At 25.1% G+C, this 15180-nt stretch overlaps 1 protein-coding gene across 1 annotated transcript in view; it reads left to right on the forward strand.

The window, feature by feature from the left end:
* The first annotated feature begins 12192 nt into the window (after window positions 1–12192).
* The window catches only part of LOC145837805 (DNA polymerase epsilon catalytic subunit A-like), a 57937-nt gene continuing 54949 nt past the window's right edge, over window positions 12193–15180 (forward strand). The window contains exons 1-3 of the mRNA XM_082945256.1: window positions 12193–12230; window positions 12840–12969; window positions 15010–15090. Coding sequence (XP_082801382.1) covers window positions 12193–12230; window positions 12840–12969; window positions 15010–15090 — 249 coding nt within the window. The remainder of the gene's footprint in view (window positions 12231–12839; window positions 12970–15009; window positions 15091–15180) is intronic.

Consider the following 15180-nt stretch of genomic DNA (forward strand, 5'->3'; position numbering starts at 1 on the left):
TCTAACAGTTTTACGCCAGCACTTTTTTTTCAATTAAGCATACAAGTATAAATACGTGTGTAATTTACTTACCATATGTTTGTTTAATGCATTTTATAAATGTAGCGATTAATTGGTGCAAAATGTTATTTCTCCTAGAAATATAACAGGCTGTAATAATGATAGTTACGTAAAAATAACTTTAACTTAAATCTTATAAAAACATGAAACTTCATACTTTTAAGTTAACATGGTTTTACAATCTTATTTTTTAGTTGCTTTTATCTGATTATAAAATAAAAAAGTTTAATAATAATGTAAAGTCACGCAAGTATGTCTTATAACATTTTTTATTTACTTTTATCTTTTTCAGACAATTAACGTACAGTCTACAAATTTAAAACTTTAAGTTTAGCTATTTGATAAGTTAGAATGTTTTTTTGTAATGTTTATTTTCTTATTTTGTTTAAACCAAATAAAACATTATCATAGCTATAATAAACTAAAACATTGTAGAGCTAGAAGATAAATAAAATTTTAAAGAACTAGAGAAAGCCTTATCTGTTTTAAGAAAGAAACTTTATTTTTGTTGTTAGTAATATAAACTTATCATATCTTAAGGGTTTGCATGTACTTTATGGAATAATATTTCTTATTTAAACAGTTTAAGTAAGACCTAACTTTGAAATGATTGATGCATCTTGTAATATTATTCATCAGCTTCTTTTTTTATAGCTTGCTTTTAATGTTATAAAAAACAAAATTATTATTTTAACCTAGCTGTATTTTATTTATTTTAAAATTTAAAAAGTCAATTGGAAGACAAAATATTTATACTTTAAACTCAAACCTTGTACAAACTTTTATTGAACAGCTGCATAATATGGTTGTTTAGCTTCAAAAGACGATTTACAAGATAAAATTTTCAAACTGTTTTTTGATTAACTGGAGTATTTAGTTTAATATTTAGTTTAACTTTTTCAATATTACTTCTAATTCAGAAAAAACGAAATCAAACCAAAATTTTTTATAAAAATTAGCCAACATAATGATAAATTTGCGTTAAACTAAAAAAAAAAGACAATACATCGGATGAAAATTCAAAACAAAGTTTATTTTACTGAATAAATAAAGTGACTCAAATTCTTTCTTTTCCATTATATTTCATCAAATTTTGTCAGGGAAAGTACAATTGAAAGAGTAAACTGAGATAAAACACAAACAATATATATTACAAAAATATACTAATTAACCAATTAACTAAATTCAAGCGTAATATACATAAGTAAAACTGAAAATTAAACAAAATTGCTTATAACTAAGTATGGCTAAAGTGTAATAAAATCCTTTGTTTTTACGTAAATTAGGTTATTTAAATGTACTAGAATGGCTTCTACTCATATTAATTACAGTGTATTTGAACATTGTCTCATAAAACTAAATTTTTAAATATCAAAATTGTTTTCACAGCAAGTATTGTTTACTAAATGTTCAGCAATAACTGATTTTTTCATCGCATTTTTGACTTCTACGCTCTTATTATCTTTTTTGTCTTTAATGTGCGAGATAATACATTTATATATATATATTTTGAAACATGCTTATTTAGTTAAAAATAGGTCTGATGTTTAAATTGTTAAAAGTTTATTTTACTTAGTGCCCAAGAGTTCTAAAGTCATTTTAAATTCAAAAATATATAAAGTTTAAATAACTGTCTAAAAAGTTTATAGATTTAAACCAGTATAAGTATAAAAGTTTGTTAATGCAAGTAGGCGAACATAAATAAAGCTACTCTACTTAATATAGTATAATGAATATATCTATTTAAAACTGTAATCATTAAAGTGAATGTTATTTATAAAAACATGTGAAACATAAAATCAAAGAAGAAACGTTATATATCGTAAGTATAACAAGATAACTTAAATTTTATTTAACACTAGTTTTAGTTTTTTTAATTTTTCATTTGTACTCGACTAGTAAACTTTATAAACTAAGAAATTAAGGGAGAATAAAATAGGTTCCTATTTGATCTTTATATATTCTGTTGGCTAAAAAATAAAGACGCCTCTGGTTGGTTAAAATTTGGTTTTTGTTTATTCTAGGTTAAAATTTTAAAACAATCTTGTTTTTTTTATAGGTTTGAGTAAGGTGGGATAGGAGTGTTGGTTTAGATTAAAAGTTTTTGGTAAAATGTGTTAGGTATAAGGGTTTACATGTTATTAATGTACTGCTGTATAATTACCTTATCTCATTTACATAATATTATGAATGAAAAAAATTCAAAAACTGTACTACTGCAACCAACCCGTATATGTTTGTTTGTACATAATAAAGCTTTGATAAAGCTGCAAAAAACAACGAAACAAGATCAAGTATATTTTTGGTTAAACTACTTACAATTACTTTAGATAAAAAAAACGATTATTTATCACTGTAGCTGACAACTATTTCATTGTTATTTTCAGAAATTCTCAAAGCAAAATGTTACATTTTAATAAAAATCCATCAGTAAATATCTAGCCCAATAAATACTATGTTTTAAAGGTAAACTTAATTGAACCACAATTTGGTTTTAGTTTTAACCATAAACCTATATACACTCTTAATAAAGTACAAGTTTTAAATCATAATGGTAAAAAAATAAAATAGAGACATTAACTTGTTAATTACTTCTCTAATTTTTTATTAAACACACTTAATTTTATACTGTTTATTGATTGACAAATAAAAGCATTCAAAATGTTTGGTCCTAAGACCTGGTGGCATGGTGCACTAAAAAACCTTTCAGTTATCGAGTCGCACGCCACTTGGATACTTAGAATTTAAACGTCTTGTTCAGGAAATTTTATCATAATTAATAGTGTAACTAAGTTATTTCATAGTTAGTTCTCAAATCCTAAGATTTATCTAAATACAAGTTTTGCGTGATAAAAGCGGTATACTGACATTTCCCACCCGCACGATTCCCACCTAATCAGTTCCCACTCGAATCAATCCTCACCCGATCACTTCCTATCTAACCAATTCCCACCCCATCAATTCCCACCTGAATCAATTCCCAATCAATTTTTAAAATTGAGTTATTTTATTGTTGTACAAGTTAAAAATTTTAATACGAAAAGAACTCAAATTAAAATTGTAATTTTTAACCTTTATAAAAACAACTAAAGAATAAATTCAGTGATGTTAATCATAACTCTTTATATTAAGGTTTTTGAAAATAAAAGTGTTACTATTACTAGTTTTATCGTGTTTTTAGTCAATGTAGGTTTTCTTTGTTGATTTACACGGTAATTTCAAATAATTACAGCTCGCGGGGAGCAGAACATTGGCCTGTTACAGTAACCTATCATGTCTTTACGCACTCGTGACGTTACGCACTCTCTAACAAATTCCAAAAAATTCAAAAAATAAAATTTTTAGTTCTTTTAATATTGTACAAATTAGGTTTATTGTATATTTTTAATTTAAAATATGTTTTTAAATGCTAACTTACCTCTTTACATCTTTAGACTTTGTAAACTTATGTTTCTTAAATATTCGATAAGCATTTAGTTATACTTCAGTATATCAGAATTTTGTTAACAATAAGAGATTAGATTAAAATTCTGAAAGAATTATGACTCTTTTAAATAATGAAAGTATAATGAAAAAATCAGTGTTTAAAACACAAAATTTACACAAATAAATAGTACAGCAATCTTGCTCTATATATGAATTAACATGTAAAACAAAATTCTAATAAAACTGCCTAGCATAAAGTAGCAGTGATACTTAATAAATATAGAGCTTACTTTTAACACAAATCTCAATTGTTTTTTTTAGTAAACATACCACTAATGTTCTTTGACGTTTTTTTTATTAGTTTAAGTTCTTCTTCTGTAACATTGCTTTGCACAGCAAGCGTTGAAATTAATATATATTTAGTACAATGCAAGACAAATTTATCCTTATGTGGGCAAAGATCAAATTAAAAAAATTTGTAGTAACATAAACAATTTTTATTAAACATTTTTCTTATAATTTATATATTTTTGCTCTAAGAAGAAATCCATTACAGCATCAAATGCATATTTTTGTAAAAAGCTATAGAAACAAATGTTACTATAGACACCACACCATTTCTTAATTGTAAACAAATGCTTAATTATAAATTGAACTTGCTAAGTAGAACACAATATCAATGCTAAGTATCAAATAAGTCACATATAAATAAAGATAAAATCTACTTATTATTAAAATTAGTGAAAATTTTCTTCAAGTATTATTATTTTATATAAATTTAAATCGTTTTTTTTTAATTTATGTACAGTTTTATCTTTTGTTTTCATATTTATAACTAAAGTCAACAAATTGTTAAAAGTGGGAAAGTCCCAAGTCTGCTTTTAACTATAAGCAATATAAAAAATCAGCCATTATAGTAAGTATATTTGGTACCTATCGTATCTTTACGATCTCTCGTATCTTAAAGCATTTTTTCTGTAGACACAATGTGCGTAAATAAGTGAGAGGTCACTGTACTTGTAAAAGGCTTTTATGGCTAATAAAATTAAATCCAGACTTTAAACAAAGTACATTTTAGTTTTTAGTATCAGAACAATTTTTTGAAATTTTAATTGATTTATGTCCAATTAAATCTACTTTTGTACAAGTTCGAACAATTTAAACTCAAAAAAATTCTTATTTTTTTTTATTCAGTTAATAAATAAAATAATTTAGTTCTGTAAAACATAGTTTTCTTTAATGAAAGTTAAGGAACTTAAAGTTGATACTATTGCTTACTTTATTATACTCTTGATCTAAATTACTTTTGTTCGTTGATCACTAAATTGCTTTTATAATAATTACGGCTGGCAGACAGATTTTTCTAGGAAACTTGGCCAGTTTCTTGTAAAAGGCTTTTCTAGCTACTTATATCAAATCCAGATAAGGATTAAGCAAGTTCAAGTTCTTTAGTATCGGACTTATTAAAAAAAATCATGGTATAGATTTGTGTCCGATCAAATCTACTTTTGTAAAAAGTATAGAAAATGTTAATGTACGGAATAATTTTCTTAAGTGGAAGTTGTTTTGTAAACTGAAAATTTTATTATTTCTTCAAATTTCTTGTTTATAACAGTATTTCTTTTGTTAACTTTAACATCAGTTTTAAATTATTGATGCCCACGATCAGATTTTTATAAAAAATGGTCTTTTACTAGTAAAAGGCTACATTTGTCACTAAAGTTTAATCCAGATCAGCTAAAATCATATTTATTATTCAGAGAAGCATTTCTTTAAGTCTTAGCTTTAAAACCAAATAAATTTCTTTTGTACTTAACAATAAATATTTTTTAATTTAAATTAAATTAAATTTAAACTAAATAAATTTTTATTTTTAAGTATATTTAACACATATAAGCTTAATACTTTTGTAACTATAAAGATTGTTTTTTCAAATCAATATGTTTCATATTTTATGTAAAAGTGAAGGATGGTTAAAAATAATTTTAAATAACTAATAAAAACTTACAGTTACACAAAGACTGTTGTTGTAGGTGGCTTAACAATAAGAGTATAAAGACTTTCGTGTGTCTCACTGTATAATTTAAAATAAATTAAACCTAAAATCTAAATTTTGTTCAATTGCATGTTTATTAATCGTCGTCCATGCTATTTTTAAACGTCTCCGAAAAAATAATTTAACTAAATAACTACCGCTATAGAACTTTTAAATATTATCTTTTTAAATGTGTATGTTATACCAATTAAGTTATCAACATTAATAATGTAGTTTGAAGAAAAACTCACTTATATTTTTATAATTATAGTTATTAACTTATTCAGAAACGAACGAATCTAATAACGAACAAAAACGAAAACTGATACAGATACTATAAGTTGAAGCTGTAGATGTAACCGTCATCAATTACGATGTTGATTGGTGGATTTTGTTGTTGATAAGCTGCTCTTAAATAAGATAACAAGAAACGGTTGTTTAAGTATTACAGACGTTAAGATGGAACGCAGGCTTAATTTGATATACTAGTACTTACTTTAAAAACGATGCTAAAAAACTAGTTATAAGTGCACGTTTTATATATTTACAAGATTAATAAAAACATTGTGAAATAAGTGAATAAGATGAAAGAAAACAAAGTGGTTTAAAAGTTCTACCGACAATTTCTTTAAGAGCTTCATAGGCACGCTAACCAAATATTAAACATTCTCTTGAATATACTTAACATTGCTAAGAAAATCGACTCGACGATGTAAGTTTCTTATCCTCGTTTAATTTTCCAAACGTCTTCAATATGCTTCGTTCGCCTTGCCGGCTCACTCGCCTCTCTGTCGTTGTGCTGTTTCCACGTCGTTGTGTGCGTTCTCTCCCCCGACAGTAATCCACCCGACTCGCGTCTCTCCCGTCACTAATCCGCCCGACTGGCGTCTGCAAGCTAAGTTTTAAACTCTTTCTCTCAAAATTACTTCATGCTTCTTTTTCTCATTTTCTATTCTCAATACCAATTGTGATGTCACTGAAAGCATTAAAATTCTTTAACTTTAACTCTTCTGAAATAAAACGAAACATAAAATGTAATGAGTGGTTCGTTATATAGACTGAAATAATTTTCCAAAAATTAATTCAACTTAATTAATACCACTAAAGAACTTATAAAAAAATTGTGTCATAAACGAAGTTTTTTACATTTCTAACACAACTAAAATTTCAAAATAAATTAAAAATGTGAGATGAATATTTGCTAAATATTAAAAATTAATTGTTTATCAACTAACTTATAAAACACAAGAACTTAATCACGAAGCATAGACCAAAACTAAAACACATACAGTATGATTAATTTAGGCTATGTGCAATTCCTCTAAGAAATTCAATAGTATTTCTTTGATAGCGCCAGGTTACTATTGATTTAAACTATTGTATAGATCTTTGTTATTTTTATTTTTCTTATTTTGAGGTTCATCCAAATTAATCTTTTCTGTTTGCATACTTTGAGTTTTTGCTCTTTCATTATTGTAGCAAATTCATTTGAACACTCCAGGGTTGGCACACTGCATAAGAGATTTAAACTTTCTGTGCCAACCCTCCAAACAGTTGTTAGTCCGAAAGCGATTGTTTAACGTTCTTTTATAAAAATTCCGAAATTTAATTAGAAACAATGGTGGTTGAGCGTTAACACCATTACTACCAATACAAGTTTGAATGAAATGCCTAATAATAGGTTATTCACAGTTCTGGTAAAAGCGGTTTAATTCTATGCAGTGTAGTCAAAAGTCTTGTGTATTTTTCTTACGTCTTTTTTTCAAGTAATACATACACCTATGTAAAAACATCAGTTTTTTCATCTGTAGTTGTTTCCGATATGTCGCTGTTGATAGTGTACAACTGGATGAAATTTCTAGCGGCGGTGCTGAAGGTACCATCAGACATATTTTTTTTTACACCTTGATAGTAAATCAAGGTTATTTCAAGTGGCATCAACGATGATTCTAGAGCCTTCCTCTTCACTAGCAGAATCATACTGCAAAAAGTTAATGCCATCATCTAGCTTGCTTAAAGTCTCCGGAAAAATTAAATCACGCAAGATAAGGGGTTAGGGAATCACATTTCTAGCTGTACTTTTTGTCCGTCTACATAACTGTTTTAAAGCGTTTCTACTTAAAGGTTGCATACCACAATTTTTCCCAGCAACCTCCAGAGATCGATTAACAGAGCTTTCTGTACTTACCATACCAGTCTTGCTAAGGTTTTAAACTCTTCAACTGCTTCACGTACCTGTTGATTACATTTATATAGTTTGTATAGTTTATGTAATAAATTATTTAATTTAAAAATTTTTAACCAATTGTTAATAAATTGAACTACCTTTTTCTTTGTTGGGTTTGGTAAATGCGAGTGGGAACTTGCTCTCTTTACTATCACACTTTCTTTGATGTGTACCTAAAAATAACAATAGCTATATGAATCTACTTAAACAATTTAAAAAAATTCTAAACAGTAAACTGTGTATATACTTATCATTATCAAAAAAATTACTGAACAAATAATTATCAATTTTAAAAAGTTCTTAAGTGGTTTTAATTAAACTGTTAAAAAAAGTATTATCTATTGTTATAGCATTTTGTTGTTAGAGAACTTTTAATAATGTTTTATTAACTTTTACAATTTTGGAAAGAAAACGCAAGTAAATCTTCTAAAACAAGTAAACATGAGTAAACAATATTTTTAGTTAATAAAACCTTCCTTTTTCGTCTTATTTTCAGGGTCGCACAGACCTCAGGAAACCAGTCTAAACACACCTGTGGTTGAGTACAGCTTATCGAAGATAAAAAATATAATAATTTACTTAATTAGTTTTTCTACTTATTACAAGTTATTTGAAAAATATTTAAAAATTGTTAAGTGATATCAAAGAAAACTTATTTGATCAAAAAATAGAAAATGCTGAACTAATATAAAAACTTTGATTTAAAATACATTAATATCCTGGTGTATGGCTCGATAACCGAAAGGTTTTTTCGTACACCAGGTCCTTGGACCAAATTTTCTGAGCCTCTCTTTTCGTTCAATAAACAATGTTTAGATTTTTTTAAACCACTTCTACTAAAGCAAATGAACTTTATTAAACAATTTTTAGGTTTATATAAGTTAAATTTATTTTTCATAACAAATCATTACATATTAGATGTAACGATAATTTTAGTGTAGCATAATATACACTAAAAAGTCTAAATTTTATTGAAACTTTATACGATTTTTCTTCTTTTGTCATAAAACATTATATTATTTATCAACTTTTTGTTCAATGTATTATGTAGACTTTACTAAGGCAAATTATAAATGACATAAGTGTGAAAAATTGATTAAAACAAAAACAGACTGATGGTTAATTAGGTCACACGTTTTAACGGAGACAAACAGTTAAAATATTTTTCAAGTATTAAACAAGTTAAAAGTTTTTGTGTATTAGCGCTACATGTGGTTATAAAATCTAACAAATGAAATGACATTTAAGAATAACACCATATTATATTTGGCGCCATTTCCTAAACATTCAATACATACACTAACATAATTATAACTATAACAACAAAGTATCACTTATAAATCTTAATATATTTAATATATAATAATACAAATAAGAGCATTACTTTGGCTCGAATACCTTTTTTTTTGTAATTTTATTGTTAACTAAATTTAAAACCCATTATTTTTTATTTCTCTAATGCTAACTTGAAACTTTTTTTTTGTTGTAAAGAACGTTCTTTTGCTTTACTTTTCACAATAATTTCTTTCGAATTGGGGTTTGACTTTAGTAGTGGGGCCCCTTAAAACTTGACTTTTTTTTAATTCTTTTACACTTTTTATAGTTTATCCTCAAAAATAAAATAAGAATTAATTTTCTTTTATTTTAAATTTACTTATTAAACTAAGTTTTTTATAATGAAAATATTTTTTTTCTTTAAATTTTTTTAAGATATCTCCAAATAAAACTTTCCAAAATATTAAAATTTAGCATGGCTCTACTGCAAATATGTAATATTTTTTAAATAATTATTATTTTCAATATTCTTATTTAACTAACTTTTATATTAAGGAAATATTAAGTTTTCTAAATTATTTTATTATAGGACCTATGCAAGTTTTACATAAATTTACATTATTCGAGGGATTTCTGGCTCAAGTGCTATGAATTTATGATTATTTATTATTAATTATGTATTATTAATTTTATTTGGGGATACCTTAAAAAAAAAAATTAACAATAAAAAAAAAAAAAATTTCATCATAGAAAAATTAGTTTAATAATTTAGGTAAAAAAAAAGTATTTTATTTTTGAAGAAAAGCTATAATAAGTTAATATATATAAAAACAAAAGTCAAATTTTAAAGGGGCCCCAATACTAAAGTCAAACCCCAATTAGATATTAGAAATTATTGTGAATCGCAAAGCAAAAGAACATTCTTTAGAATAAAAAAAGTTCTAAGTTAGCATTAAAAAATTAAAAACAATGAATTTTAAAGTTTGGTAAAAAAAAATTACAAAAAAAGCTATTTGAGCCAAAGTAACGCTCATAATATATTTTGACATTACTTTAATAAATGATTAGCTTAAACTATGAATAAGATTAAACTGTGCAACAACAAACTTATAACTTAAATTTAAAAAAATAGATTTCTTACAGTTAGATTATTATGTTTAGATCTTTTGAAAACTAATAAAATGATCTCAACTTCTAGAGGAGAAATTTTATTTATTAAATTTTTTCAATATATTTTAAAGCAAACTCAGATACAATTAGATTATATGAGTTTAATTTAAACTGATTTAGCCTGAACCCTTGCATCATAATATTAATTCTCCAAATTTTAACAAAATGGTGCTTGAAATTTTAATTTAACAATATAGATTTTACATCTGTTTACTTTTCTTGTTTAAAAATAATTAATTGAAAATGTGTTAAATTTAAAGATGATGTGGTCAACTTGCTTGACCAATAAAATGCTACAGTTACATTTATTTGCTCACATCAAAAATAAAAATATATTTTTTGATCTAAAGTAAGCTTGACTACACCATTACTTTTAGGTTAGGGATTTTAATACTGATGCTATTTTATCACAGTTACATTGTTTAGTTTTACCTTACAGCAATCTACATCATGTCATCAGCTGAAATGTCAATGAAAGTCCAAGTTAAAAGAAAAAGATGAACTGCTATTACTGTTTATTGATCAACAAAATAAGGCACTAAAAATAGTTGGTCTTGGGACCCGGTGCAAGAAAAAACCTTTTGGTTATATAGTCGTACATTGCTTAGATACAATTTAATGTCTTGTCAAGGAAACAATTCTAGAAATGTTGAGGGCATAAGGTGGTAAAGCTTATTTTTTACAAGTTGATCTTAGTATTTTGAGTGCTATCTTAGCTATCAGACATGTTTAACTACTTAACAAAATTCAAAGTAACTTTCAAGATATAGTATTTAAACTGGTGATTGCAATAGGTTTATATATAAAAGGGGCAAACCAAAGACTCAAAAAGAATATTTAACAAAAAATATATCTTTTCCTTCTAACTAATCTTCTTTAAATTAAACACCAAGTTCTTAACTCTATACTTAGATGTTTTCAAAGTTGGATATTTCCATAATTTTTACCTAAAACTACTTTTTATTGTTTTTTATTGCATTTTTATTGTGAAAGAATTTTGAAAAAAATCAAAAACAAAGTATAAAAAAATAAACAAAAAAAAAAAAATCTTAATTAAAAAAAACTCTTCTGCCAGAATTTTCTAAACATTGCTAGTCACATTTGACCTGCTATAGCTCAAAAGTTATTTTCAGTTTAAAGATTAGAAAGTGAAAGTTTGAAGAAGATTGCTTGAAAAATGTAGGAGATAGATATTAAATGAAATAGTATTATTTTGCTGATTTTAGTTTTCCCTTCCCATAAGGAAACTATTATGCGCCCGACTTTGACTGGTCATATCTCAAAAAATAGTTAGAATTTTTTAAGATAAAAAGTATCTTGAAGCTTAGAAAAAACTCTATAAAATAAGATCAACGTGTTAAAAACTGGCCAACCCCCTATGGCTTAATCAGTAAATGCAGACATTTTGCCAACGTTTACTTGAAATCAGATTTTTAACTTGTTATCATGTTTATAATTTATGTTTCATTTAAATCTTGAAGCCTTTTTTTTGCAATTTTTGCAAATTTAAAAATATTATTTAAAATTTATATTTTATAAGAATATGTAACTTTTGTAAAATTCAAGTTAAATGCAAATTTGTGGTTTACTTAAAATAGAATTTAATATTAATCAAATAGTTTTTTTTGTTTTATCTACCTTATACAGGGTAGCCACACACTCAGAAAACTCAGGATGGTTCAGGCAAGTTTATTTTTTTAATAAAAAATAAGAATAGTTTTAAGATTCCTTGAAACCTCAGGCTAGTTTTTAATGAGATTTAGTTGATTTAGTTTATTGTTTTTGTTATTTTACAAACAATTTGTTTGATGGTCTTTGTTAATATTGATTTTGAATAGTATTTAAATTTTTTATGGATTTGAAAAAACTCAGAATGACTCAGGACAGCTTTTTTGTTTCAAGGAATGGTAACTCTGAAGTACTGTATAACTATTGATATATTTTTTTAGAGTATTTAAAGTTTTACAGATTATATTAGTTAGTAATTATTTTATTTGAAATGGTTTTACAAAACACCGGGAAATATGTTAAATCAAGGTTTGTTTTGGAATTTTTCAATGTAGATTTTTAAAGTTTTAAAATAGTAACTTTTGTTTTATAAATGAAATATTAAATAAGTTAAACTTTTTTACTAACTAAAATAAAAAAATTATTTTTTCCATATGAAAAAAAAAACAAGTAAAAACAATTTATGTTGTTCTTAATAGAATTAACAAACTTATGGTAAATTATTATTCTTTTCCAAACTTGATAAAATTGAATAGTTGCTTAACATTTTCATTCAAATATTGTTCAAGTTTAAAAAATATCTAATAGATTTATATTTTGCATTAACATGCTATTCTATTCTTATTAAATTAAAACATTTGATTATAAGGCGTGTAAAATGTTATAGATACTATTTAGTAAATAAGTTATTATCTGTTATTTATCTATTTTTTCTATCGATTAATTCACTTCTAACATATTTTTTATTAATTGATAAGTCATTTACATGTAAATATGAAAAAGAAAGAACACATGTGATAGTTACATTAAGTATTAGCCTTTTAAGCTTTAATAAAAATAAATTGAGAATTATAAATCTTTTTCAAATTTTGTCTAGCTTTTATGGTTTATTAATTAATCAATAAGCTGATTTTACAGAGACTATGATGCTAATAAGTCTACAAGGTTAGTAGATGCTCAAATGTGTGAAGAACTTGATGCCAAGTATGGCTTTGAAAGACTAAAACTTCCTTGCAAAAAACTTGGATGGCTTATTAATTTTTGTGCTGTAAGTAAATACATCATAATCTTATATCCCCTGTATAACAATTGTTAGATAGTAAATTATGTGTTAATAGGGGTAGAAGTAATTTTGTGATGGTTGCTGCACACATAGACTGGTTGGATTAAGATGTGTTTTTGTTTTAAGAATATCTTAAGAAATAAAAAATATTTTTTTATTGTTTGCATCCTAAAAAACTTACTTGACTGCAAAAGTCTCATATTTTCTGATTTTTTCATATCCTAAACATATATTTTTTACCTTCAATAAAATCATATATTTATAGACTAACATTTGTAGATATTTTAATAACTTTTGATGTAGTATAAAGCCATAATCACACAAAGTATGCCAAATTTATCAGCAATGTTCAGGGTTGCCACTTTACCTGGAAACCTTGAAAAACTGAATTTTAACAATTTTCACATGTTCAGTAATAAAATTTTGATTTGACTCAAAAACTCTATCATAAAAAAAAAATGTCATCATCAAAAATATTTATTATAAAAAAACATATACAGAGTAGCTTAACAGTATTTTTTCAATGTTATTATACTACTTCACACAGTTTCTTACCTTAAACTTAAATTTAAACTAAAAATGGACTCAAAATTATGTACTTTTAAAAACCTGAAATTTTTTTTGAAAAAATAAGTGCCAACCCTGAATGTTGTACGTTCTGCAAAATTGAAAAGCAAATTCAGCCCTACAGTTTGTAGTAAACTAATTCCAATTATTTTTAGTTTTGTTTATGCAGCTTAATAATTACATCATATCAAAGTTGATTTTAAACATTACAGTAAATTTACTGTTTACTTGTATTTGTTTAATCAACTCCAGTTTTCAGATTTTCTTTGTTTAAGAGCATGAGAGGGGTAAGAGCATTTTTTACAAAATTTATCATTAGTTCTTATATTTAACTTTTAGTATAAACTGTAAGTCAGTTTTTTATGTATAAATTAAATTAAATTAAGAGATGTAGAAGAGCTGCATTCAATTTTTTAGTTTCAACCTAAATAATGTGAAGTTATTGTCTGAACTGAGTTTACTTGCTTAGAGAGTCATGCTTAACCGATTTTTTTACAACCCAGAACTCTTAAGTTAAGCTCTAAGGTCATAGGGATTAGGCGGGAGGCTAAATCATTTTTTACAATTTGATCTTATTTTATATAATTTTAATTAAGCTACAAGTTACTTTTTACATACTTTTAATATATCTAACTAACTATAACTAATCTTTGAGATACAGCTGGTAAAGGTTAGACAATACAAATAGTTAGTCCTTATATAGGAGGCTTAAACTAAAAAGGCTAAAAAAGACTATTTTACTAAAAATCTATCTACTTCTACATTTTTTGAGACAAACACCTCAAATTTTCAGGGAATGTTTCTTGCAATATATAAAAAAAAGAAAACAACTCTTTTATTTTCATTATATTTAAAATTACAAAACTCTTTTAAACATAAAAAAACATGAAAATTATTTTAAATATAAAAGTTTTAAACTTAAAAAAATAAAATTGGATAGAGTTTTAGTAGATTTGTAAACTTGGAAGAATATAGAAAAATACAGTCCATACATTTGTTATGAAGACTTTTTATAAAGTAGTTAATTGCTTTTTTATATTCTATAAATGGGACTCATAGTCTGTACTATACTTAAAGCTTGTACCTTCGTGTCACTTTGGAATCATTTTTATATAATTAAATCATTTTGGTAAGATTTACCGATTAGTTAAACATAAGTAAAATATTTATACAAACTCACTTAAATTGTTTTTTGATATACTTTTTGCTAATATAGAAAGGCTATTTGATTAGTTTTTGAATCTTGTAAAACTAATTGTAAACTATAAATTGAAAATAAGTCAACTGCATTTTGGAAAACTACCCTTTAATCTAGCTGGTAGACAGTTTTTATTTTACTAAATAAAAATTTTGGGGATTTTGAAAATTAATTAAAAGCTCAGTTTAAAGACTTTCAAAAGCATTGTAATTAGATTTATACTATTAAGAATGTAATGAAAAATGTTTTTTACCTAACAGGCTGATATTTTAGATGAAGATAAAAGGTTGATTAGTGCTGTTGGATTTTATTTTCTTCAAGATGATGGAAAACGGTTTAAAGTTAATAATTTTACATTCTATAAAATTAGAGTATAATTATTAGTATAACTTGTAAACAAATTTATAAAAATTTTCTATTTAGTTTTAATC

The sequence above is a fragment of the Thalia democratica genome, chromosome 6 (genome assembly GCF_965202585.1).
Source record: "Thalia democratica chromosome 6, ktThaDemo2.hap1.1, whole genome shotgun sequence".
NCBI classification, from domain to species: domain Eukaryota; kingdom Metazoa; phylum Chordata; class Thaliacea; order Salpida; family Salpidae; genus Thalia; species Thalia democratica.